Here is a 25,917-nt window from a genome sequence, read left to right on the forward strand (position 1 = left end):
AATCAACAAATTTACAAAATATAACACATGTAGTACATGGACATTCTTAGTGACTTTCAGTGGAACTTTTGGGGGAAAAGTGTGAGAGAGGCAAAGAAGGCAGAGGGGAGAAGGGGGTTGTAAATGAGCAAGGGGCGTGGTGTTGATTGCTCCCTTTGGAGATCTCTTCTCCTGATTAGTTTTATTGTTTTGTTGCATGGCATCTGCTTTTGTCAGAGTTCCTGGACTTTAAATTCATGAGGAAATAATTTCACCTCTTACAGTCACATGGAAGGCTGTTGGGTCCCATCCTCTGTTGATTTTATAAAGTGTCCTCAATGTAGAATTAAATCAATTACATACAGGATCTATCGCTGTGGTATTATCTCCAGTCTTTGGTGATATACAGAATTTTTGCGTCATCACAACGTTTACGTCCCTTAAGAATGAGACAAGTTAATTTCACGGCTCATTACAAAGGGTTTATTTTCCTTTAATGACCATCTAACAACACTTTAAACATTACCATTACAGTATTTTCCCTTAAGCAGTCGACTGTGAAAGTAAATAACTTACCTCTATTCAACAGTACAAAAAACAAACGCAAAAGTGCGCGGCCATATTGGAGATACTCGGATGTAAACAACAACATGAATTCCTTGGTTAATGTACTACTGAATATGTTGTTCTGCTAAATTTTGCTTCCTAAACCATGGAAAAAAAGTCTGGAAGCTGCTAAATCATATAGAGAAGGACTTAGTAAGCAGAAAAGAGCACAATATTTTGACAAACTAAAGTTAATAGGTGGTAAAGACATGTATGAGCAGCATTAATTAAGATATTAGCCTAATATTTCACCTACCTGAAGTAAATGATAAGAACGAACATGAATGTTGTCAAGATTCTTGCCCTGAAAATCCTGGTTCAGTTTGGCCAAACAAATCTTTTTTTTCTTTTTTTGCACAACTCAGTCAAACTGAATAATGTCAACAGAGCAGAAAAACAAATAAGATGACTGTATATTAGTAAGTTAATAGTGCATCATCTTTCTAATCAGTGATCTAATCTTGTGCCAAATCAGGTGTTCCAGATATCTGCTGATAGTTTATCAGCTCAGCTGTGTAATATAAGAATAAAGAAATCTAGGTCCTTGTGCTTCTAAAACATTATCAGAAGAATCAATCTTTATGATGTGGCAGGCTAATTTGTAAACACTGGGTTGGTACTTCCGCCTCTGCATTTTCCTCAAAAACCTTAATTTTTTTTCAACTGAAAAAACAGAGAAATGAACATCTTAGATGACACAGGGGTGAGTAAGTTATCAGGAAATTTTTATTCTGGAAGTCAACTAATCCTTTCTGTTTCTGTCTGTCTGTGTTCTAATAGTGCTGTTCAGTACTTGTGGTGTGTTTTTTATGCTTGAAGTGTGACAGTTTGTTATAGACCCTTATTGATGTAAAATGTAAAAGTCTTTTCAAGTGATATTACAACAGCCTTTCATTTACTCATAAGGCAAAAATTCTTAAAAACCTATAGCACATTTCAAACTGGACAGATGTAATTCAATTCCTGCTTTAGATAAAAGTAAGTAGAATTCTCATAAAAACAATAATCAAAAAAAAAGAAAAGAGAACAATCACCATTAAAACAATGTTCACAACAATAAAACAAAAAAAGTCAAATGTAAAAAAAAGTGATTGATATAATGATTTAAAAATGATTTAAAAATTGAATTAAAATTTGGTTTAAGACAGTTAAAAACAGAAAATGATTAATAAGCAATATGTTAACAATTTGTGTGTTTTCAGTAAATGCACAGCTATTACAGATCATTTTTGAGTTAGATTTAAATGTAGCTAATGTTTTACAAAATTTGATCTCTTCTGGAAATGATTAATTCCAGCTGCAGGCAGCAAAATAGCTATTCTAAAACTATATTCCCCTTGTTTTGTGTGAAACCTTGGTATTTCTAACTGACTGCAGATCTACATCTGCAATGTATTTAGGTCCTAGGCCATTGAGTGATTTATAAATGAGTTTACTTTCACCAGTCGATTTAAATATAACTGGAAGCCAGTGTTCAAAACCTGAGGACTGTGTAAACATGAATATGCTCAGATTTTCTGGTTCTAGTGAAACTACTCAGCAGTTGTAAATGGATGAGCTGCAGCTTACTAATGGTTTTCTTGGGAAGGCCAGTGAGGAGACCAAAACAATAATCTGATGAATGTTTGTGATTAAGGCATGAACAAGTTTCTTCAAGTCTTGACTGGAAACAAAACATCTAATTCTTGCAGTGTTTTTGAGATGATAATATGCTTATTTAGATTACTGCTTTGACATGACTACTGACTTATTAACCATTTGACTAAGGAATCACACCAAGATTCCTGACTTTTAAGATTTTTAGTTGTTTGAATCCCTAGCATCAAGGTATGCATTCACCTTAAGAACTTCCTCTTTGCTAAATTATTAGTGCATGACTTCAGTTTTCTAAATTGTTTAACTGAAGGAAGTTCTGGCACATCCAACTTTTAATTTCATCAATGCATTTGCAGAGGGTCATCAATGGGGCTGTAGTCAATTGGCGATAATTACTTGTAAATCTGGGTATCATCACAAAACATACATAGGCAATTTGGTTCTTTCTCATTATTTGTTTTAGTGGGAGATTATACATCATTAACAAGAGCGCTTATAAATCATTTACAAACTGAACGTTATTATAATGTTACCGGATTTGTCATTTCACTTATCTTCTCCTAGATCTGCAGGTTGTAACCTCTCCCTTACTAAATATTTTTGAACAAATTGCAGAGCCATCCCTTGAAATGTTTGTTCAGTTTTGAGTTATTGATAAATGTACATGATTGGACAGTGTCAAATGCAACACTAAGATCTAGTAGTACCAGCACTGATATTTTGCAAGAATCAGAATTTAGCCAATACATCATTTATTCATCTTAATGACAAATACAAGTCCTGTACAGTGATGCAGTCGGATTTTGAGCCAGATTGAAAATTGTCCAGGTATCCATTTGACTTTATGTAGTTGATCAACTGATTGAAAACACATTAGATATCGCTCATTTATTGAATCAAGCGTTGGAAGTGAACTCGAACTGTACTGCATAGATAATGAATTGTAGGCCATGGTCTGCTTAACTTTCCTCTGGTCATGTTACATCAAATGTTTCTAATGGTCATTTTCTCTTTCTTTGTTTTTTTTTTTTTTTTCATTTGACATGTTAAATCTCTTATATGAAGATCTGCAGGGAGTCAGTTAGAATTACTGAATATTTCTTTCTTTTTAAATTCATTTAAAAATCAAATTTTTTTCAAATTTTAAATCATTTAAAAAGTTTTTAATAAGTTTTAACTTTTAATTCCTTGTTTTTTTATTGTTGTGATTATATTTTTTGGGTTATTTTAATTTCTTTTATGTAAAGCACTTTGAATTACCATTGTGTATGAAATGTGCTATATAAATAAACTTGCTTTGCCTTGCCTTGATCCCATTCTGTTTTGAATGCAAGATGATGTAATAAAATACAACCAAATCTTAATGATAGTTGCACGTTGTTTATTATTATGAGCTTTTAAGTTGTGTACATTTTTTATAAATGATTTAGCATGATTAACAGCAGTTGTACTAACAGCAATCATATAATAATTAAATTCACAGGGGAGTTATTAAAAAAAAAATGCATTATGCATTATACAGTTTCAAAATACATTCAATTGGGAAAAACAAAACACATTATGTAACTATGTTCAGTCCACGCTAATTTCATTTACATGAAATAGTTTTGATTCTTGAGCTTAAGCAAATTTGCAGTGTCCTGTTTCTTTTCACATTAGTGACTGCGTTTGGGCCAGTTACAGCACTTACAGCTGTCATCAAACACGGTACCTGCACCACAGCTGTTTTCATAAGTATTGCCTCCTGCACAGTTGTAGTATTTGCTGGGGTCATCAGGGTTAGCATAGAGTCCATCGGGTTTTCCATTACAGAATCCTGATCCTGGAGCATGAGTGGTGGTGGTGGTTGTTGTGGTGGTAGTTGTGGTTGTTTGTCCGGGTTTGAGGGTGGTGGTTGGAGGCAGAGGAGGCAATTCTGAAAAAATAAAGACATGTTAGCATTAGCCAGACAGCTTTTTGGCTTTTGTTTTGCTTATAATATAATATTGCACTAGTGCAAATAGCAATAGATTCTATTTACATTATGTAAAGATAGCAGTATTTTCTTTGCAATAAATAGTAGTTATGCTATTTATACTATTTAGTGGCAGATATTTGCACCTCAGTATTGTAGTACATTAGAAAACAATATGAAATATTAATGTATTGAGTGTAAATTTTTTATTAAAATGATTAAATGGGACAATTAAGCCCTCCCTACACCTACCCCTAATCCTAGCCGTTAAACACCCATGAGGCACTTTATTTTCTACTTTTTGATTATTTCCTTTATTTTTATTTAAAATAAATGCCTTTCTGATAATACATTTCCAGTAATAAGTGATTTGAAAAAGGAGAAGAATGTGTGTTGTGTCAAAAAGTCAGTGTTGTGTGCTTTACTATCTATGCCACTAGAGGTGTTATTTAAAAGCTGACTTTTATAATGTTGTCTAGTCCAACCACACGTTGGTGGGCGGAGTTAGTGTAAATAGCCTCTGCCAACAAGGCGGGCTATTTCTACTTAGTCTAACTAGACACTCTGTAATATTTAATATATTGTCATTTCCATCTTGTAATCTAAGTTTTTCTGTGAGGTTTGGTGGCACTGCTACCTACTGGTTCTAAAAAGCATAAAAATGTTTATAACTTTCCAAAAATTCAGCCTGGTCTATAAAGATTCCTTGACTCACATATGAATGTGACAATGTTAACAATGTTACGTTTTGAATTTTACCACACACAAGCAGCTTGATGTGAACAGCACCAAGTAGTGATTAGCAAAGACTTACCGATATCCAGAAGATTGCGCAGATGGCCCATGAGAGGATAGTTCCCCTGATTACAGAACTGTCCAGCAAAGTCATCCAGATCAAGTGCCCAGACGAAGGCTCCACCAAAGTTCTGATCTTTCAGATAACGGACCTATGAATTAAAAGAAAAAGAGTGAGTTACTAATCAGTTGCTAATGACAATGAACTACAGTAAAGTCTCAAATCATAAAAGTACCTTAGTTTCGTAGCTCTCCTTGGTGTCAAATCCAACCCACTCATTGTTCTTTGTGGCATAAGGAACCTTCTGATCATCAATCCACTGGAGGGTTGTTCCTTGTAGGAATCCACAGATCTATACAGATATTGGGTGTTAGATATTAGGAATATTCAAAAAACACTTAAAAAAATAAATTCCATTATTTTGGACAATATGACTTTTCCAAAGTTCCCACCTCATAGTAAGACCAGAATCCAGCCTCGCGAGTGTAGGTTCCAGCTGCAGCAGGTCCACTAGCTGGGGCTCCAACGCCAGTTTCTGCAGATGACAGACGGAAAGTGCGACCGTATGTGGCAAAACCCATTCTGAGTTTCTCGAGAGGGGTACCGTTGTCCCTCCAATAGCGCATAGCGGAATCCTGAATGAGAGTTGTGATTTTAAAATGGATTCATTTGGGAGGTTTTACAATCTAATGTTACAGTAAATCAATTCTTACGACATTGAAGTGGATCAATTCTCCCTCATCCTTTGAGCCTTGGTACAGGGGGCTGTTGTGTCCTGTGAAGCTCTCCCAAGTTCCATGGAAGTCATAAGTCATCACATTGATGAAGTCCAAGGACCTGAAAAAAAAAAATTGCACAAATCAAAAGGGTAATAAACCTCAGTTTCATGCCACTGCTTATTTTCACGTTGTTATGATTGAGTGTCATCACACTTACTTGGCAATCTCAGCAATCTCGTATCCTCCATCAATTGTCCCTTTACCAGCTGCTACAGCAGCGCTCAGCAGCAGTCTGGGTCTGCCAGTAGCTATGCCCTCAGCCTCATAGGCCTCAATAAGTTCCTGCAAAGAAAAGCATAGATAAATATACATGAAAATAAGTGAAATTAATCATCATTGAACTGATTTGAGCTGAAAAACCACACTACTGTCTAAAGACACTGTATTACCCACCTTGCACAGCAGTGTGAATCTTTGTTTGTCTTCAGGTGGACTTCCTCTTGATCCAGGGTATTCCCAGTCCAAATCCAAACCATCAAATCCGTAAGTTCTCAGGAAATTGATGGAAGACTGGATAAACTTCTGACGGTTTGCAGCAGTGGACACCATGATAGAGAACCTGAGACAGATTTAATGAACAATCTTAGATGTTTTTGCATTTCATTTGACAACATAAAACTAAACTTGATCATTTTTTCAGAATACTTACTGTGATGAACCAAAGTTCCATCCACCAACAGCCAGGAGAGTTTTCAGATGGGGGTTTCTGTGAGAATAATGGATATTCTTAAGGATTTTATGATGTTAGGTTAGCATGCCATAACTTTTTTAGTATTCATTGAGCAAATTACTTCACAGTCTCACTAAAAATCATTAATGATTTGAGAAACTGAGCATCTGAAGTGCCAAACATTATATTGTAACTAATACATACGTGTTCTTGAGTTCATTGAAGGCCTTGTAGAGAACTTCATCGTTCCACTCGTAGGTGACCAGCTCGTTGGCATAGTTGATCATCGCAAAAGCGTAGAGAAGGTGAGTACAAAGGAAAGGGTCGACATTTGCAGGCGTATACTTTCCAATTCCAGGTCTGTACTGAGACCAGTTGGTGAAGTAGCAGCCCATGTCCATGGAGACGGCTGGATATGGATACACAAAGAAGCTCTTAGACAAGACATTTTGAGTTGATAGTCATCTTTCTGATTTGAACATATCAGTTATTAGTAGTTCATTAAAATGAATTTGATGTAACAGATACTCAATGACTCACCAACATGGCAGAGCACCAAGCCCAGTCCTGGAAGATGCAATGATACAATGTAAATGACAATTATAAAAGAATGAATAAAACACACTAGTTTTCAAAGTAGTATTTCAGCATATTACCTGCAATAAGTGTAAGCTTTCCCATTTTGTTTTCTTCCAATTGCTCTGTAAGTAACAAAGAAGAGTTTTGTTAATTACATTTAAACTAAAAGCAAAAATAAAAATTTTAAGATGAAGTATGATTGCCGGACATACCTAGGATCCTTTTCTCAAGCAAGAGAAATGTGAAGAGAAAGTTCAGGACCCCTCGCTTTTTATAGTAAATTGGGTGTTGTCTAAGCCATATTGGATGATTTATTGTAACAAATGATGTAAGATATGGTATCTCCCATAAACTAGGAACTAAATTTACAATAATATGCAAGTAATATACCTTTGGCCTTTTCAGCACAATTTACATAAAGCGAAAATCATAGATAAGATGAAAAAAATTTGCCTGCTGCAATAAAATCTGTGCAATGTGCCAACGATTGTAACACTGATATGAAATTTGCAGGGGATCTGTTCACTTCTGCATGTTAACGAATATTTAGCTGATGCCAGATATGCATTTAGTTTTGCAAAAAGTAACTGTAAAAGAATTATCATTCAATATGTACCAGAGGAATGTAAAGAAAAAGATAACTACTCCATAACTGGTCCCCTGAGACATGGCTTTTAGTAAAAGTGTAAAGAGATCTCCATCTGTATGTTTTATGCCTTCTATGCAGGTATGGGTAAAGATATGTTTTTTGTTTCCATTAATAGTGATTGTTATCCTAACTAATCAAACATGTTACTTAAGATTGAATAGCTGTAAATATTTGGTATCTGCATAAAAGGTTTTTGTGTAGATTTCAGCACACCAAAATTGTATGGGGTCCAAATTGAGGTTGTATGCGTGATTATCTTTAAGATAATCGTCTTATATAAGATAGTTGTGCTATCAGATCCCCCCCCCCCCATGTTTTAGAAACCAAAGTCAAACAAAGAGTTAAATTGCATGTACCAATGAACTTTTCAGTGTCCTATTTTACAGGAATGTATTAAACTGTGTACAATCTTATCATCAAATCTTTTCAAAAAAATTAAGTGAATGAAAATAAAGGAACCCACTGAAGACTGGAATAATGTCTGCTGAAAATTCAGCTGTACCTTCTCAGGTATAAATTATAGATTTAAAAAATATTAACACTAAAAAACATCTCAGGTTACGTATGTAACCATGGTTCCGAGAGAAGGGAACGAGACACTGCGTCCTCTAGAGGTCGCTATGGGGAACGCATCGGCGTGACCGATGTCCTGAAGCATACATCTAAACACGACAATAACATTGGCCTGCGACAGCCTATGACGTCACTACCAGCGCGACCACAGTATAAAAGGGTGCCGTTAGGACACGTCATCCGCTTCTTACGCAGTGTCTCGTTCCCTTCTCAGGGAACCATGGTTACATACATAATCTGAGACGTTCCCTTTCGAGGGAACATTGAACTGCGTCCTCTAGAGGTCGCTATGGGAAACATTATACCCACGCTGCCATGCTGGGGGGAGTGCATGCCAAGCACAAGACGAGCACTAAGTACCAACTCTACCAAGCTAAGCGTTGCCCCAAGGACACTTAGACGGCTGTCAGTGACATTATCACCTTCGGCCAAAGGTCTGAGCTGCATGCCCCAAAGACTTACCTGTTAGGGGTCAGAAATCCTGGACCCAGGGTAGAGCTCAAAGGCTTGGCTTCTGCTAACATACTCAAACGGTCAGTGAAGATGAAGAAGAGGATGACACATTCTCCCGGCACCCTTTATACTGTGGTCACGCCGGTAGTGACGTCATAGGCTTCAGGACACCAGTCACGCCGATGCGTTCCCCATAGCGCCCTCTAGAGGACGCAGTTCGACGTTCCTTCAAAAGGGAACAGCTTGGCGCCAAAAGCAAAATGTAATGTAGGTTGTGCGCCATTGCGCTTCAGGCGTCCCGAGTTCGAGTCCAGGCTGTTGGACTGTTCCCGATCCGGTACCCCTCTCTCTCACACCGCTTCCTATCTAGCTACTCTCCTAGCGATATAAAAGCGTCTAATATTTCTCAATATAACTGCTTTACTGTACTTTTTCACTAAAGCTGCAGTCCATAGTTGGTAGATCTCTCAAACTATGATATATGGTAGCCACATTTGTCTACTACAAATAAAACTCACTTGGACGTGTACTGCAGATGTAACAGTGTGAAGTAATTCGCTGAAATAAGACCCACACTTTCAATTTATGCAAAAACTTGATTGAAGAACAAAGAATAATCCTTTTTTTTTTTTAAATAAAGTGAACCATTTAAAGTGACAAAAACATTCTACTGTATTCCTTTTAGGAATTTAGTCTGTGTTTGTGTGTGTGTACACTGTAATCAGTCACTAGCTGTGTTGCCATCTACCTAGTTTTATGTAAATTTTGGAATATCACATAAAAAATGCTGGATGGAAATGTCAAGATGCGCATAATTTCTAAACGTGCACAAAAAAACGTATGTGCTCATTTGAGGCGGATAGTGTTTTTATCCAATAAAAAGCTATGTGCATGACTTTACCTCAATAGAGGATGTGATTGGATAACTGGACTCATTGGAATCATCATCAAGAGTTGGTTTTAACATTTTTAATGAACTGTTACAACTATCCCCATCCCAAACAGCCATAACATAGCTAACTGTTTTAGCATGTGGGTTTTAAGTTAGCATGTAAGTCAAATAATTGTATCTACAACACAATGACTGCTAAGCAAAAAAAAAAAAAAAAAAAAAATCCTAATGAAAAAAAATTACTTTCTTTTCCAAAAATCAGTTTGGTCATAAAATCCACAATGCTGCTCACATGTCACTTCTTCTGTAACATTAAAAATGTGAATGGAGTGTATGATATTCTCATCGCCACAGCTCATTTCTGACTTGTGTTACAACAAAAACTGTTACAACACTTCCCGGTCACCCCTAGACCTCAAAACATTAGATTTATCCGCACTGAGGACTGCAGCTTTAAATAAATGATGAGCATAAGAGACTTTCAAAATGGTAGTGTACATTTATTAAGGTTATTTCAATAAATGGTAACATTGCATTTAGCCTTACATGCATAACTAAATATAAATGCATGTGATAACGAAATATTGTTTACTGAACTGTTTTGTCACTGAAATATTAATCAAATGCATGAGGATTTACTGGAGGATCCTATTTTTAGATGATCAGTTTAAGGAAGAGGCAATAAGACAGATTGCTATAAATATTTTTATTGAAAGTGATGGGAAAGAGAGAATACCATTTTCCTGCATAACAACAAGAGAAAACTAAATGTGACGAACACATATATTGAAGAGCAGATTATGAGCTTGGATAGTTGGAAGCAGAGGTGATAAATCAAAACAAGAGCAAACCAGACAGCCGAAAAGCGGGAGTTACTTTGAGCATATACTCAAGGATAGTCACAACATTTACAATTATCAACAAAAACCAGACCAGGCTGGCATTTGTGCAGGTATGTGTTTCCACGGTAGCACTGGAAGTAAGTGGTTTCGTCAGCAGGGTTGGGGTACAGTCCGTCGGGTTTGCCATCACAGAAAGTGGTGATGGGGTCAGCGGTCGTGGTGGGACGTGGCGTAGTGGTGGGCTTGGGTGGGAAACCTGTGAACAGAGATTCAGTGTTGCATAAATGCATATAATAGAGGACAGAATACATCATGTTTTTTTTTGCGTTATAATCGCAAAGTGTTTACCTAGCGCATTGCGCAAATGGTTGACAAGAGGATAAGCTCCGTGGTAACAAAACTGGCCAGCAAAATCATCTAAATCAAGGGTCCACACTGAGGCTCCTCCCAAGTTCAGGGAGTTAAGCCACTGCACCTGTTAAAGCAAATATTAGGAAAAGTTTGTCGGAAGTTCATCAAACATCTCAGTTCTAAAACCAGCAGTTGATTTACCTTAGCAGCATAACTTTCATAGTTGTCAAATCCAACCCAAGACTTTCCTTGAACTGCATAGGGCACCATCTGCTCATCGATCCATTCAATAGGGACACTTGATTCCATGGGGCAAATCTGTGAACCAAAAACAATCAAACTTTCACCACCTAAAATTTGACATAGACTGTGTGTGTTTTGTGTGGTAAATGGATTCTGAGAACATTTAGAAACCACTCATCATATTCCCAGTTCTATTTTTGTTATTCCAACTGCAATTTCTGACCAACAATGTAATGAATCAGTTGAGAAAATAATTCAGTGACTTGCGTAAAAAGACAGTTGCTTGTTTTGTGACAGAATTAGTGTTTTTAAGCAAATTGTTTGAATGAATGAGTTAAAGATTCATAAATAAAAACGGTGCCTTGTCGCCATCTAGTGGTGAATCAAGGCAACATGCAGAAAGAATCACTAACAGTTTAGTCTCAGCCTCAGACATCATGCTCAGGGACAGTGGAAAGACGTTAGTACACACAATGTTTCAAGTTTAAGTCCACCAGGTCAGGGTTGCCAGATTTTCACAACAAAACCCACCCAATTGCTACTCAAAATTAGCCCAATCATGTTTCGAGTGGGGTCTCCCATTAAAATTCACATTCTGGGGGATAAAATACACATTTTTTTGTAGGTAAATTTGTATTTCAGGGTCTAAATGTAATGTTACTGGGGTTGCTTCACCTGCAGACATCAAAAACAACCAATGGCAACAGTGTTAAAGTAGCCCAATTCCGCGGAAAACCGTGGACTTGGCAACACTGACTCTACTGGCTGATTTGTTTATCGGACAAAATGGCGAATTCGCCGTTGTGATTGGTCAGATCGCCTGTCAGTCAAGCTGTTTTCAAAGTCATCATCTGATTGGTTGAATTCTACAGAATTTCTGGAAGACGTATGTATCATGTTCTTTATAGCTCCGCCTGAAAACAAACATGCTGTGACGCCATCCCCCTCACGAAAAGAAGAAAGCCATCGTGTATACAACTGTGACAATCAGCGCTTATCAGGATCAGCTAAACGCTAGATTTTCAAAAGTATGTGAACTATGTACAGTTCGTGGCATAGACTTTTTAAAATACGCTTTTTACACACTGGTCTGTTATTGTGGGGATATTTCCAAAGTTCCCAGACCTTCTGCCATCAGTCTGAAGGTCCGCTACGCAAGACTACTAACTGCTAAGTTTAACTGTTGTTAATGAACGCTCCACCTTGATAGTAGTGATTTACTTAATCAGGTTTTATAGCAGTAGTTCTTAAACTGTATATAACAAAATATATATAATACACATGTATATATATATATGTATAGTATTATACATCAAATATTCCACAAACATTTTTGGTCTACTAATTTCGTGTCTTGATGCCTAATGTAAGACCTATTGTTTAAAGCAGAACATTTGTTTTAGATCGTATATAAAAGTAGCATGTAAAACCTCATAATAGGCCCAGAAGCCTTCTTCGCGTGTGTAGGGGCCGGCATCAGCAGGGCCATTGGCTGGAGCGCCGAGACCTGTTTGTGAAGTGGAGAGCAAGAATGTACGTCCAAATGTGGGGAAGGTAATAAGCAGCTTATCAGCATGGGCTCCACCAGCCAGCCAGGTTGCCACAGATGAGTTCTGGAGAAGAGAGCCAAGAATGTGCTTAGAGATCTTAAAAGTGACACTTCAAATTGATCCATTTTGAATTTAAGGGTTTTGATCTTACAATGTTGTGGTCAATGACATTTCCACTGTCCAAGGAGCTGCGGAAAAGCGGGCTGTTATGCCCTGTCACGGGGTCCCAGTGGCCATGGTAGTCAAAAGACAAAATGGTCAGGAAATCCAACTGTCTATAATGACAGAAAGAAAGAAAGAGTAAAAAAATGTTCACAGACATATATGTTACTGTAGCTTGGATAAAATACAGTTAAGCTTACCCTGAAATTTCAGCGATCTCATAAGCTGTATTAATAGTGGACTTGATGGCAGAAACTTTGCTTGAGATAATCAGAGGAGTTTTCTTTATGTCTATGGCCTCCTGTTCAACAGCTTGTCTCAGTTCCTGAGAACAGGAACATAGTCAGACCCAAAGTCATAGTTTATAATAAATGAACACGCTTGATTTAAACACTCTGGTCTGCTCACCTTGACGAATACAGTAAACCTCAGCTTGTCCTCTGGTCGGCTTCCATTCTCACCTGGGAACTGCCAGTCAATGTCCAAACCATCAAATTCATGGAGACGCAGGAACGGCAATGCAGAATGGATGAAAGTTGTGCGGTTCTCTGCAGACCCCACCATGTGGGTGTATCTGCAGTGCAAAGAAAGACACAGTACATGAGTTAAATAATTCAGAAAATCTTGTTTAACGTTTTGGCAGCTACAGACTTAAATGATTTAAATAAGGTAAGGTTAGGGACAGGTTTGGTGGTATGGGTAGGTTTCAGGGTGGGTTAAGGTGTACGGGATAGGTCAACAGTGTTATATTTATTATAAATATTATGTTATATTAATTATAAATGTAATAACAGAAATTAAATATAGCTGCAAGCAGCGATTTCCATGGTTTGAGTGCTTTAAGGCGTAGCAAGCCTGTAACCACCTAAATCAATGATTAAAAAAAGCATTTCTGGCAAATCCAGGTAATTTACCACAGAAATATTATGTTTCTTAACGTTTATGACTGTTAAAGTGCCAGCTGTGGTCTGATCTCTTTAAAACTTTGTATGCGTGTTTAGAATCACCTGTCTCATGTGCTCACCAGGTTTCGTTAAGTTTTAAGTTTTCCTTTAGGCTTTTTCCTTTAATGAGGAGTAGGGTTGCAATGGGGTGGAAAATGTCCGGTAAATTTCTGGAAACTTTCCAAAAATCCCTAGAAGATTCAAAAAAATCCTGGAAAGTTTCCAACATTTCTGAAATGTTTTCGAACATGGAAATTTTTTTTACCTTTTTGCAACCCTAATGAGGAGTTCTATCGTATGATACAAATATTGTGCGTATGTGCAAAAAAACACGCAACGTACAATTGTTTAACCCTTGAAAAATGTGATATCGCCCCCCAGTGGCCAATTTCTTTCAAATTTCTCTCAGACCTTTGAGGCCGTGAGTCAAACAGCCTCCATGAACCTCTAACAGGTGCTCAAACTTCATCGGCCAATGGCGGCCATGTTTTTTGAGATACACAAATGTCCTTGTAGACACTTGTGGCACTTCAGACCAAGTGCACACTGATTTTCATATTGGTAGGATAAATGGTTGCACAGTTATAGCCATTTTTAAGGTTTTTTTCCCTCTTATAGCACCACCAAGTGGCCAAGCTCTGTGATTTTTTTCCCTGTTACCTCAGATTGAGCTCTTACATAAGTGTTCTGAGTTTGGCGGAGATATCTCATTCCGTTGAGGTGTTATAGGCATTTTACTGAAAGTGGCCCTGCCCCTTTCGAATGTTTTGGCATCCCTTTGCAATGGTGAGTCAAAAGTTCAACTTTTATTTTTAATAATTACTGATATTCACTCTCCAGAGAATCTTTCTGCACTGGTTTGGTTCAGATCAGGAGAACAAGCTAGAACTAGTTTGCAAAAGTAGGTTTTTCAAAAAATGCAAAATGCCTGAAAATTTTGTCAACGAGTTATGAGCGAGTTCACACTTTTGATCGCTGTAGCACCCCGTCAGGCCGATTGGAGTGAGCTTTGGTCACGTTGCAGGTGGTGTGAGTACTACCATCCCTCCAAGTTTCGAGTCTCTATGACTTACGGTTTGGTCTGCACGTTCAGTTTTACATGAAGACATAATAGTTCATAATAGTTAAGGCCACTTAATATAAAATTATTTTATATGTATTTTATATACACTTACGGACTGACGCCATCAACATCTCCTCCAACAGACAGCAGGGTCTTCAATGCAGGATTACTATTTTAAATACAATAAAATAAAATAAATTGATCAAGTTTTTCAAAAAATTGCATTACCAAAAGGACTGATTGTGTAATAAATGATAAATATATAATGCACTGTGATGTTTGTATTGTTAAAGAAACAGCTTTTGCTTACATTGTTTTCAGGTTATTCAGTGATTTGTACATCTCCTCATCATTCCATTCAATGGTAGCGATTTGGTTATCAGGGCTGATAGTTGCCATAGTATAAACCACATGTGTGCAGAGGAACGGATCAATGTGTTCTGGCAAAAACTTTCCATTGCTGGGTCTGTACTGGGACCAGTTGGTCATGTAGCACACCAGCTTTGTAGAAGTCACTATTAGAAATTAAAACACCATTAACAGCTCAAATTCACAGTCATATTTTTTACTCATCATCTAGGAATATTTATTATGAATGTTGATGCATTTATTTTATAGACCATATGTTTAACATATATTTAAAGGTTCTTACCCATCTGCACTGTGAGCAAGATGCCCAGCGCTATGGAAAATACAACACAGTTATGCGTTAAAAAAAAAAAATATATATATATATATATATATATATATATATATAAAATATCATTTATAACTTCAATATATATGAAAAATACCTGCTAAAAGTGTTAATTTAGTCATTTTGGTTTTAGTCCAAATCAGTGCTCTTCAGAAATATAGACCTGGAAAACAAAACAAACAATGCATTTGCAATTTCACCAGCATGTCTTAGACAGTTTTGCAATAGTCAAAGCCTTTCTGTAAAAATGAAAATTAATGCACATAAACATTAGTTAAGAAATGAATGAAACCGAAGCTCTTTACCTGTGTCTGCTCCACTCAGAATGGCCAGTTTGGTGAAAACCTGTTCATGATCATGTATACTTATACATTATTAATAGTTCCAAAGTACAGGTGATAAGTGCTAACTTCACCAGAAAGAGGCAGTAAAATTAATAACGCGTCATATAACTGGCATTTTACGGTAAGGTGGTATCTTTGAGATTGTTACGACATTATGAGCTAATAATCAGAATTAGTATCAAAGTGTAATCCGTGTGAACAGTTTTGCTCCTTATATCAAAATCAAGTTTTTCTAATATTATATATGGATATATACACTACCAGTCAGAAGTTTTTGAACAGTAAGATTTTTAATGTTTTTTAAAGAAGTTTCTTCTGCTCACCAAGCCTGCATTTATTTGATCCAAAATACAGAAAAAGCAGTATTTTGTGAAATATTTTAAAATGTACTATTTAAAATAACTGCCTTTATATTTGAATATTATATTTTAAAATGCAGTTTATTCCTGTGATCAAAGCAAAATTTTCAGCATCATTACAATCATTCCAATATGCTGATTTGCTACTTGTTATTATTATTATTATTATAAATATTTAAACAGAGTACCTTTTTTTTAAGATTCTTTGATAGAAAGATTCAAAGATCAGCATTTATTTGAAATAAAAAGCTTTTGTAACATTATACAGCATACACTATACCAGTCATAGCAAAAGCCAGTTTTTTTTTTTTTTTAATGGGGAAGTAATAATGGAACTTAATATTTTTTAGCAAGGATGCTTTAAATTAATAAAAATTGTGATGATAAAGACATTTATAATGTTACAAAAGATTTCTATTTCAGATAAATGCTGCTCTTCTGAACTTTCTATTTATCAGAGAAACATGAAAAAATCTATTCAGCTGTTTTCAACATAATAAATGTTTTTCGAGCAGCAAATCGAAATATTTGAATGATTTCTGAAGGATCATGTAACTGGAGTAATGATGCTAAAAATTCATTTTTGAAATCACATGAATAAATTAGATTTTGAAAAATGTTTAAATAGAAAACTGTTATTTGAAAGAGTAAAAATATTTCAAAATTGTGCTGTTTTTGCTATACTTTGGATTGAATAAATGCAGGCTTGGTGAGCAGAAGAGACTTCTTAAAATCTTTCTGTTCAAAATCTTGTGTGCATCTGTATGTGCATTAAACAAATCACTAAAAACTGAACATAGTTTCTGCAAATACAGTCAAAATGTTTTTTTTTTTTTTTTTTTTTTTATTGAAGAATATATTTACAAGTGCTGAATTATTCACATTCAGTCCACAGTGGACAGGCTCAACCTTTACAACAACAGGGGTACATGGTAGTTTGAAGAGACAACTTTACATCACAACCTGAGTGACCTTCGAGTGAAACTACTAGCTTGCCATTCAGCCCCTGCAAGCGCACATACGTTCACTTCGGAAAGTTGTTAGCGGCTATCAGTGTTGAGCTGTGACTGACGAAGCCCTGATTCAACACAAGAGGGCAAACGTGAAACGTGAAACACAGCAGAATGATTTCAGAATTAAACAAACAAGAAAAAGTTGTGGAATTGTACATAGTGCACTGAAAATGCATTTAAAATGACTTGAAAAAGAAGCACAAAACAGATGCAAGGACAAGAGGACACTAGTTTTGGTTTTGTAGTCCTAATATGATTTTTGAGTGCATCTACATTTGAAAAGTGTAACATTTACTCGACTGCTACCAGGGTTTGGGACTAGAACCACTAAAGAGCTACTGATGCTGATGATTTTTGGCTAAAACTGTTGAAAATGCCACTGAATGATCGTGATTCATAATTTACAGTTGAAATCCCGTGGACAAAATATGAAATTACTAGATCAACGAGGTGTTAAGAGAAGATGTAAAAAACTAAATTAAGGAGCTCAAACTATCAAGCACTCCTCGCATGAAGAAAATTGCGATATTTACAGTAAGAACTTGATGAAAACTGTTAAATAGAAAATTAAATACATTAAATAGAAACATTAAATAGAAAAAAATACATTTCCAAGGAAATTATCCCACTGAACAGGCACAAATGAAAAGCAATGCAGGGAACATGGTTTCATTTTGGTGTCAGACTGAAATTCAATGCAAAAACAAATGATTTTATAGTTGAATACTGTCAGATTTCACCTGCTACACTGAAAGTGCAATTTCACTTTGCACTTTTTAGGTGATGCCATAGATTTGAAAGACGATATGTAAAAAGCACAGTAGAGAAGCTTTGAAATGTCAGTTTTGTCCTCATTAATAAATAAAATAAATAAGGACGACATTTACAAATCCATATTGGTTTTGGTAAACAACAAATGGCAGGTTTCGGCTGAGCTGGATTTTGTACCTGACAAGCGTCCTGGGACCTGTTAGAGAGCCCCAGAACCCTCACCAATTCCAAAACATGTGTCTCCTAATTCTTTCAGCCAAATGGCCCTTGTTACATAAAGTATGATAAGGTGTCATCATTAGGGACAGTCTCCAAAAATCAGCCATGATTCAGTTCTTTAAAACAATATCCTATAATATATTATGATATTATAGGATAATAATTAACTAGTTAGTCCATGAATGTTATCTTCAGTATTGTTCAATGTCCAGTGTCTCGCTCTTGTGATGTGCCAAGAAAGAAAGGAACAACCCATGGACGTCAATTTTTTACGTAATCACTGAGAAAAAAAGACAAAGCAATAATAATAAGATAACGGAGTGACTTTGGCAAGCCAAGCTCACTTTAACAACCACACGAGAATCAGGTTGTGTTGTACCACTGCTTTCGTGAGACTTTTCATCTTGAAAAACCAGAACACTGAATGCTACAATCATTCAACACAGATACAAAACACTGTTGATAAAAACCATAATCCGCTCTTGCTTCTAATTGCATTATCACAAAACTAAAAGATTAAATAAAAAAGGTAAACATTCATTTGGATCATTCTGCAGTCCACATGCTGCCATGAAGTAGCAACAGAGTATTAAAAAAGTTTTGTTTTATCCATTATGGAAATGTCACCAATACATCCATGTGTATTTACACCTATGACGAAGTTGTTGAATTTTAGAAACTACAACCAAATGCTGACATGACCACCGCTTAAGTTTGCGTTTCCATAAGGCAAGCGTCTAAAATTATAACAATCGAAAACAGTCTCCCACAACCGCTCTCTTTGACCAGTCATCCTTGTAAAAAAGCTTTTTATACAAAAGAATCTTCCACTCCTCACATTTCCAAAACTTACAGCCCTACCTCTTCTGAGGGGAAAACCTGCTCAATTATCCTTCATATTAATAAGAAATGCCTCATCATCAGCTAACATCACAGTCCCGAAGAGCCAATGAGAATGAGTGCAGTGAACCCCAGAAGAGATGTGCAGAGCGACCCAGAAGTGGCAGCGTTGTTCTGGACCATCATTCCAGTGCCTGTGGATCAAACACACAGACTTTCAGAGACAACATCTATCACATAGTACTAAAAGCAGTACTCCTAGCTACTTGTAGTTGCACATACCTGAGTCTCGAGACACTATGGTCTCATGGGCTGCTCCATCTCCTCCATCTCCCCAAGAGCGGATTTCCAGAACCACATAACCATTGTCCTTGGGTAACGGCAGACTGATGGAGTTCTTGTTTTTCTCCAGTATCTTCAAGGCAGACTGTCCTTCATGCTTGTAAAGGACCTACACAAATAATTTGTGTTAAAAATTATGTTTTGAGAATGAACTTCTCAAGATAGCAGTATAGTGTTTTAAGTCAAATTTATTTGTAAAGCGCTTTTCACAGTGCACAGCTTCAAAGCAGCTTTACAGAAACTCATGATGTTAATGTTTAATGTCCTGTAAATATACTTCACATTTTGTGACGATACAAGCAATCAAGCAGTTGAGATTTGCTATATAGTACATATCGCCCTACACGAGTATACTGTATGTATGCGGAAAAGTTAGTCTTATATATGCATAACTTTAAAGGTGACTTTCTGACAGATGTTACTATGTGTACACTTTTTTAAATTTTAACTTTAAAATTGGAAACCGTAATCAAACTTGGCAGACGCATATCGAAGGCAACTTGCAATTAAGATAATGATTTTATCTGTTTCTGGGAATCAGTATATGTTGTCTTGATAGCCATCTTCATGAAAGACGACCTTCGTCCTATAGCAGATCAGATGTGAGATATATACAGTTGATTAAAATGTTTATTCACTGCCACTGGGTTCAATAGAGTTGTTGCCCGTTCGTCTTCCAGACGAACTACGAAAATATATATTACTGCTCTGCCCTACAGGCTATCTTAAAGAGATAGTTCACCCAAAAATGAAAATTCTGTCATTAATTACACACCCTCATGTTGTTCTAAATCTGTAAGACCTTCGTTTATCTTCGTAACACAAATTAAGATATTTTTGATGAAATCGGAGAGTTTCTGACCCTGCATAGACAGCAATGCAAATACCACGTTCAGGACCCAGAAAGGTAGTAAGGACATCGTTTAAATAGTCCATGTGACATCAGTGGTTCAACCGTAATGTTATGAAGCTATGAGAATACTTTTTGTGCACAAAGAAAATTAAATTAAAATAACATCTTTACCCAACATTTTTCTCTTTTGTGTCACTCTCTGACATGCATTTACAAGAGTACCATGTATGTGTGTGCATTCCTTGGGTTAAAAATAAGGCGCAGTACATCCGGGTTCTATGCATTGAACATGGAAAGAACAAATTGTTATTGTTTTGTTTTCTTCGTGCACAAAAAGTATTCTCATAGCTGAACCACTGATGTCACATGGACTATTTTAACGATGTCCTTACTACCTTTCTGGGTCTTGAATGAAGATGAACAAAGGTCTTACAGGTTTGAAATGACATGAGGGTGAGTAACTGGTGACAGAATTTTCATTTTTGGGTGAACTATCCTTTTAAATACAGGGTTTCCACAGGTCCCTAAAAAGTTTTCAATTTAGTTGTATCAAATTTAAGTCCATAAAAAGTCTTTAATACCTTAAATGGTATAAGAAATCTTAATTATAATTTTAAGAGGTCTTACATTTGGGGATAGAAAGACAAGATGCGGCTTAATTTGATGATTAAGGCTTTTCACTGATTTCACTGAATCAGTATGAGCGCTGCACGTTTTAGTCAAAACAAAGTGCAGGTGTTTTTATATAAACGTATCTTTGAAGAGAACCAACTTATTTGGTTTTGGCATTTTCCTTTTATTTTGCCTTTACAATTAATGCAGGTGTTATTATTTCTGCTGTGTCAAAAGGCCCACCTAGAGGCAGAGGAGAAATTTGCATTTTAAATGTACCCATATTTTTACTCAGCAAACATGCAGAGTTGTAAATGTGAAAGGGGCTAAAGTGCCTTCTAAAAATCTAAATAATTAAGACAGTAAGATATATATATATATATATATATATATTTGACTTCTTAAAAATTTAAGAAATTTAAATTTAAAGTTTAAAGGCTAAAATGTGATGTTTATCACTTTATAAGACTTATGTTTTGGTGAAAAGCTGTATCTGAACTTTTTAACATGTCACCACAGACTCTGCCCTACTCTGCTCATACAGTGTTCATTTTATTTGTGCATGCCTTAAACAGGGTTATAAAAATCCTTAAATAAAATTTAAAAAATCCTGCAGATACCCTGTAAATACTGACATTAAATTCCTTCCTTGATACTTGTGTTTTGAAAATGTTTTTGACTGACATTTTGACTAAAATTAAAAATGGTCTTTTTTTTATGTCTAGGCCAGTTACATTTATTTGGGGCTACCAAAATCTGAAGAGTGCCTGTCGAAAGGGCTACCAGGGATTTTTCAAATTTTGTGAACCCCGTTTGTCTGATTTTCCATAATGACACATGTTCTCTTCTCACATGACAGTAGGCCACCTATTTATTAAATTCTTACCTCTGAGGTATAAAATGATACGACATCCCGCCTTTGACTAAAATGACTGAATCTGAGCAAATATTCTGATGACATACAGATGGGGACAGATGACCCAACACAAACACACATCCTAAAAGAGACAGCCGTAGAGTTGGGTGGCAGCGTGTGTCACTCACTTTGTAACCCAGAACGGCAGACTCATTGTCCATGGATTTAACATGATCCCACCTCACAGTAACCCAAGAACCATCAGCCTTCCATGAGACGTTGCCTGGAGGACGGTTGGGGGCTAGAAATGAAGATACAAGCACAAATAAGTCCACAAAAGGGCAGTGGCTTTCACACCATTCTCAGTGACAAAGACCGGAATTGCAAATGTCAAGTTTTGAAGTACAAGTAGGACTGTTGGTGGCATTTGAACTGTTACAGAAGTGACAGATTGTTCTAGTTATTTTTAGTGGCAAAATCAAACTTATTAAATTTCTATTATAGTGACAGTAATCTACATAAGTGGGTTAACCTATTTGTACAGATCAAGTGACAGTTTATTTTCTCCATGAAAGAGAATGAAAATGAATATACAGTACTGTAGGTGGTTTTGACGGTAAACTGATATGTATTATTATTATTTTTATTTTTGGACAATCTTTACCCAAAGAAACGTACAAAATGAAAAGTTCTGCAAGGAAAACTCAAAATTTCATGCCAACGTGATGTGATGCAACAAGATCTTTTATTTCTCTCAACTCTACCACCCTTAGGCTACCAGCTTACGTAAGTTGGACATAACTCAGCCTTTCCAGTTTCCTGGAACAGCATTCTTATCAACCAAACACTGATTAAAGAGTACCCAGCTGACAACTTTTTTTTTTTTTTTTTTAACAGACGAATCAATGCTATGGATTAAGGTTAATTTTTGTTCCAATTTCGCAGAATGAATCAACGTTAAAGTTTGGTGATGTGCCGCCTAGGTTGTCTGGAGGAGGTATTTGGGTGAGATTTGGTTATTGGTTATAAATTATTCTAAAAGTCTCCAGAAGCATGTTTTACTCATGTAAATCACATTTTAGCTAGGTTACCACAAAAAGGAGGTCTTACGAGGTTTCTTGGTGATGACAGTGGTTCTTGGGGAAGGTGGGCCAGTGCCTGCACTGTTGTAGGCCAATACGGTGACATGATAGAGAGTGTTAGGCCTCAGGCCTGTGACTCGTGCCGTGTTCTCCAGCCCTGCTGTTCTCACACGGTCCGCAGCCGCCTCACGTTCATGTTGTCGCCAATAACGAATCTGTTGCGAGAGCAAGAGTACAATCTCAAACCTGAGACAAGAATGTGAATTCTGTATTGAGAAATTAAAACAGTCACACTTTATTTTAAGTTCCAATTCTCACTACTACCACCTCAGACTTTTGCCTCAATAAACTGGTAATTTGCTACTTAACTAAAGTGATACCATTAAAGGGATAGTTCATCCAAAAATGAAAATTCTGTCATTAATTACTCACCCTCATGTTGTTCCAAACCCACATGACCTTTGTCATCTTCGGAACACAAATTAAGATATTTAAGATGAATTCTGATAGCTTTCTGACTCTCCATAGACAGCATTGTAATTTAAATATTTCCAGACCAAGAAACGTAGTAAGAACATTGTTAAAACAATCCATGTGACATCGGTGGTTCAACATGATTTTACAAAAATACAACACTTTCTATGTGCACAGAATAATAACTAATTTGTGTTTTGAAGATGAACGAAGGATGAATAATTAATGACAGAATTTTCATTTTTGAGTAAAATAATAGTGTGTAAACAAATAATGGAAACTTATTTTGCTTCTGAAAGACAAAATTATGAATTGCATTAACGCATTTAATTAAAATCCATCTGCAAAAAACACCCTTTGATGTCGGTGAATTTCAAAGCATGGTTTTATCTAAAAGGAGCCGTCTTATCTAAATAATGTGTTTCATGCTCCTTGATCTAGACATGCTGTTCATTAAAAAAAAACTAATGAGATAACAGCACTTCCATTAGTTGATCACCCAACAGGGCAAAGCTCACATATCTTGACGTGCCACCTCAATGGCCAACAAAGACCCACAATGATCAACTCTGTCTGGCCAGAGGAAAACTGGCCTCTCTGACTGAGCCTGGTTTCTCCCAAGGGTTTTTTCTATTTCTGCCACCGATGGAGTTTTGGTTCCTTGCCGCTGTCGCCTTTGGCTTGCTTGGTTGAGGACGCGTAATTTCTGGCAATATTGTTGGCTTGATTGCACAGACGCTATTTGAAGAGAACTGAACTGAGCTGTATGATGACATCACTGAATCGACAACGAACTGACTTTAATTGAAAAAGTGACTGTTTGTTATTGTCCTCTTGCGTTATTGACTAACAGTTTTCCTGTTTGACACTGTAAAGCTGCTTTGACACAATCTGTATTGTAATTTAGAATATGTATATGTATTGTGACTTGATTTGACTTGACATTTAGCAATCTACATTCAAATACAAGAAGAGATGGACAAAGAATGGGGCTGACCTCGTAACCCCGAAGAACTCCGTTAATGTTCAGATGTTGAATGGGCTCCCAGGACACCAGAATCTCAAAAGCAGTCAGAGCAGTGGCATTAATCCTTCTTGGGGATATGGTAGGTTCTAAGGAACACCGGAAAAAAGATAAGTTAAGATAAATGAAGAATGAAAGAGGTAATATAGATTTGTTTATCATTTAATCTTGACTGGTATTTTCATATCATATCTTTTTGCATGCATATTGCTTTTGTTGTTTACACAAGCTGCATGTTTGATGTTGGTTAGGGTATAGTTTGCACTCTTTCATTCATTAGCCAGAATTTTACTCTGACATTGTTAAACTTGTTAAAAACTTGTGATCCTTGTAAAGAATATACACAGTGGTTTTGGTTTATTTTCTCATTTTAATGTTATTATTTGTTCTTGTGTTGCTACTTCTAGTAGCTAATCACTAAATGGGATCTTTGATGTGTAAATATGAGTAGTTGTGTGTTAATATACTCGTCTGTATGACATTGCAAAACTTTGGGATGAAACATTATTGCAGCTTTGTTTCAATATTGTTTTTGGGACTTAAGTTATAATACACTTCCATAGAACAACATACTTGTATAGTATAATAAGCTCTCTTGTCTGAAATGACTTCTTTTCAATGAGGAGTTTCTCCACTGTATGCCCTCTAGTGGTTAAGCAAAGTCTAATGAGAATATAATGAAATCCTTTGTAATTTTTCTCACCCTCTTCTGCTGAATGTACTACAGCAATCTGGCTGAAGGGACCTTCGCCTTTCTTGTTGTAGGCCTTGATTCTGACTTCAAAAGGACAGTAGGCTGACAGACTTTCATTGCTGTAGACATATCGTGATGACTCCACGTGTGGCACCCTCACCACTGTCCATGTTGGCACGCCTTGCTTTCTGAATGCCAGGATATAGCCAAAGCCATCTCCATTCTGATACTCCCTGGCCATGGGCTGCAATTCAGAAATAGTTTTATGTCTCATTATGTAACAGAAAGTGAAGGCTGAGTAATAAAGACACACTGATCAACCATCTGTTAGCAATTTTATATGCTGATTAAAAGGAATAAGGCGAATCTAATATGTAATCAGAGCAATTAGAGGTCCATGGCACTTACAGTCCATGTAATGATAAGTTCATTATGGTTTCCTCCACCTCCACCAAGTCCGCTGGGAGCCACAGTGGGTGCTGCATGACAAAATAATAACCCACTTATGTAGTGGAAAACAAAATCTACCAAACATATTTCTATTTCTATGGAACCACTTCAATGGTTTACTTTTTGTTCAACACTAACAAATTTGTAGCGTTTCTGACCTGCTTGTTTGGTTCGGACGGGCTGGGAGGGCATGCTTGGTTCTCCACTACCCAAAATGTTGCTGGCAATGACTTGGAATTCATAATCCATCCAGGGTCGAAGATCTATCACACGTGCAGATTCAGCATTTCCTTCTATGTTCGCAGGGTCTGGAGGAACCATTAGCAAACAATGAGAAGTAAACATTCAATCACTGAAGATAACATAATGTATGGTGCTCTAATACAAATATAGAGCAAATATACAGATTGTACAAATTAGGGTCCTGGGCACCCTTAAAATAGCACTCTCAAATAACATGGGGGTTGTGGTTGAAATTTTTTAAAAAAATATCAAGGTAAGCAATAACTAAAAAAAATTAATGTATGTATGTATATATGTATGTATAAATAAATAAACAAATAAATAAATAAAAATTGCAAATTGTAAATTACAAATACATTAAAA

General features: G+C 36.4%; 3 protein-coding genes across 7 annotated transcripts in view; all 3 read right to left on the bottom strand.

Moving 5' to 3' along the window:
* LOC127173071 (acidic mammalian chitinase) overlaps positions 1-7,233 on the bottom strand; it is a 171,745-nt gene extending 164,512 nt beyond the window's left edge. For 2 of the 4 annotated variants that reach the window (XM_051122701.1, XM_051122700.1), the window contains exons 1-12: positions 7,172-7,231; positions 7,037-7,081; positions 6,921-6,947; positions 6,585-6,789; positions 6,360-6,416; positions 6,104-6,269; positions 5,868-5,992; positions 5,645-5,768; positions 5,384-5,566; positions 5,167-5,283; positions 4,950-5,082; positions 3,893-4,096 (exon numbers count right to left, since the gene is read on the bottom strand). In XM_051122701.1, the coding sequence (XP_050978658.1) occupies positions 3,893-4,096; positions 4,950-5,082; positions 5,167-5,283; positions 5,384-5,566; positions 5,645-5,768; positions 5,868-5,992; positions 6,104-6,269; positions 6,360-6,416; positions 6,585-6,789; positions 6,921-6,947; positions 7,037-7,061 (1,366 nt within the window). In that variant the 5' untranslated portion in view covers positions 7,062-7,081; positions 7,172-7,231. Of the gene's footprint in view, positions 1-3,771; positions 4,097-4,949; positions 5,083-5,166; positions 5,284-5,383; positions 5,567-5,644; positions 5,769-5,867; positions 5,993-6,103; positions 6,270-6,359; positions 6,417-6,584; positions 6,790-6,920; positions 6,948-7,036; positions 7,082-7,171 lie in introns of those variants that run through there. The other 2 variants (XM_051122699.1, XM_051122702.1) reach the window with 2 other exon arrangements.
* Positions 7,234-10,213: 2,980 nt separating this feature from the next.
* Positions 10,214-15,750, bottom strand: chia.1 (chitinase, acidic.1). Its single transcript, XM_051123516.1, has 12 exons — positions 15,684-15,750; positions 15,476-15,541; positions 15,334-15,363; positions 14,992-15,196; positions 14,794-14,850; positions 13,083-13,248; positions 12,875-12,999; positions 12,664-12,787; positions 12,393-12,575; positions 10,921-11,037; positions 10,717-10,843; positions 10,214-10,624 (listed from the first exon to the last, which is right to left on the bottom strand). The coding sequence occupies exons 2-12, from the start codon at positions 15,498-15,500 to the stop codon at positions 10,416-10,418; spliced, it is 1,368 nt and encodes a 455-aa protein (XP_050979473.1). The 5' UTR covers positions 15,501-15,541; positions 15,684-15,750; the 3' UTR covers positions 10,214-10,415.
* A 1,797-nt stretch (positions 15,751-17,547) lies between these two features.
* Positions 17,548-25,917, bottom strand: part of cntn2 (contactin 2) — a 39,245-nt gene continuing 30,875 nt past the window's right edge. The window contains exons 16-24 of one of the 2 annotated variants that reach the window (XR_007828734.1): positions 25,470-25,619; positions 25,270-25,340; positions 24,871-25,105; positions 24,141-24,256; positions 22,698-22,884; positions 21,776-21,888; positions 19,207-19,375; positions 18,946-19,118; positions 17,548-18,364 (exon numbers count right to left, since the gene is read on the bottom strand). Coding sequence is in view for 1 of the 2 variants with exons in the window: in XM_051123035.1 (XP_050978992.1) it covers positions 19,015-19,118; positions 19,207-19,375; positions 21,776-21,888; positions 22,698-22,884; positions 24,141-24,256; positions 24,871-25,105; positions 25,270-25,340; positions 25,470-25,619 (1,145 nt within the window). In the remaining variant the exon portion in view is untranslated. Of the gene's footprint in view, positions 19,119-19,206; positions 19,376-21,775; positions 21,889-22,697; positions 22,885-24,140; positions 24,257-24,870; positions 25,106-25,269; positions 25,341-25,469; positions 25,620-25,917 lie in introns of both variants that reach the window. The other variant, XM_051123035.1, reaches the window with a different exon arrangement.

Source organism: Labeo rohita, chromosome 11 (assembly GCF_022985175.1).
Source record: "Labeo rohita strain BAU-BD-2019 chromosome 11, IGBB_LRoh.1.0, whole genome shotgun sequence".
Classification (NCBI taxonomy): domain Eukaryota; kingdom Metazoa; phylum Chordata; class Actinopteri; order Cypriniformes; family Cyprinidae; genus Labeo; species Labeo rohita.

Excerpts from the sequence above, each read along its gene's own strand:
- chia.1 (XM_051123516.1), bottom strand. The coding sequence starts at position 15,500 with ATGACTAAATTAACACTTTTAGCAG. Across the intron at positions 13,249-14,793 it reads GATGTTGATGGCGTCAGTCC|ATACACCCACATGGTGGGGT; the intron begins GTAAGTGTATAT and ends TTTGCACTGCAG. Across the intron at positions 11,038-12,392 it reads GCTTCTGGGCCTATTATGAG|ATTTGCCCCATGGAATCAAG; the intron begins GTTTTACATGCT and ends TTTGGTTCACAG.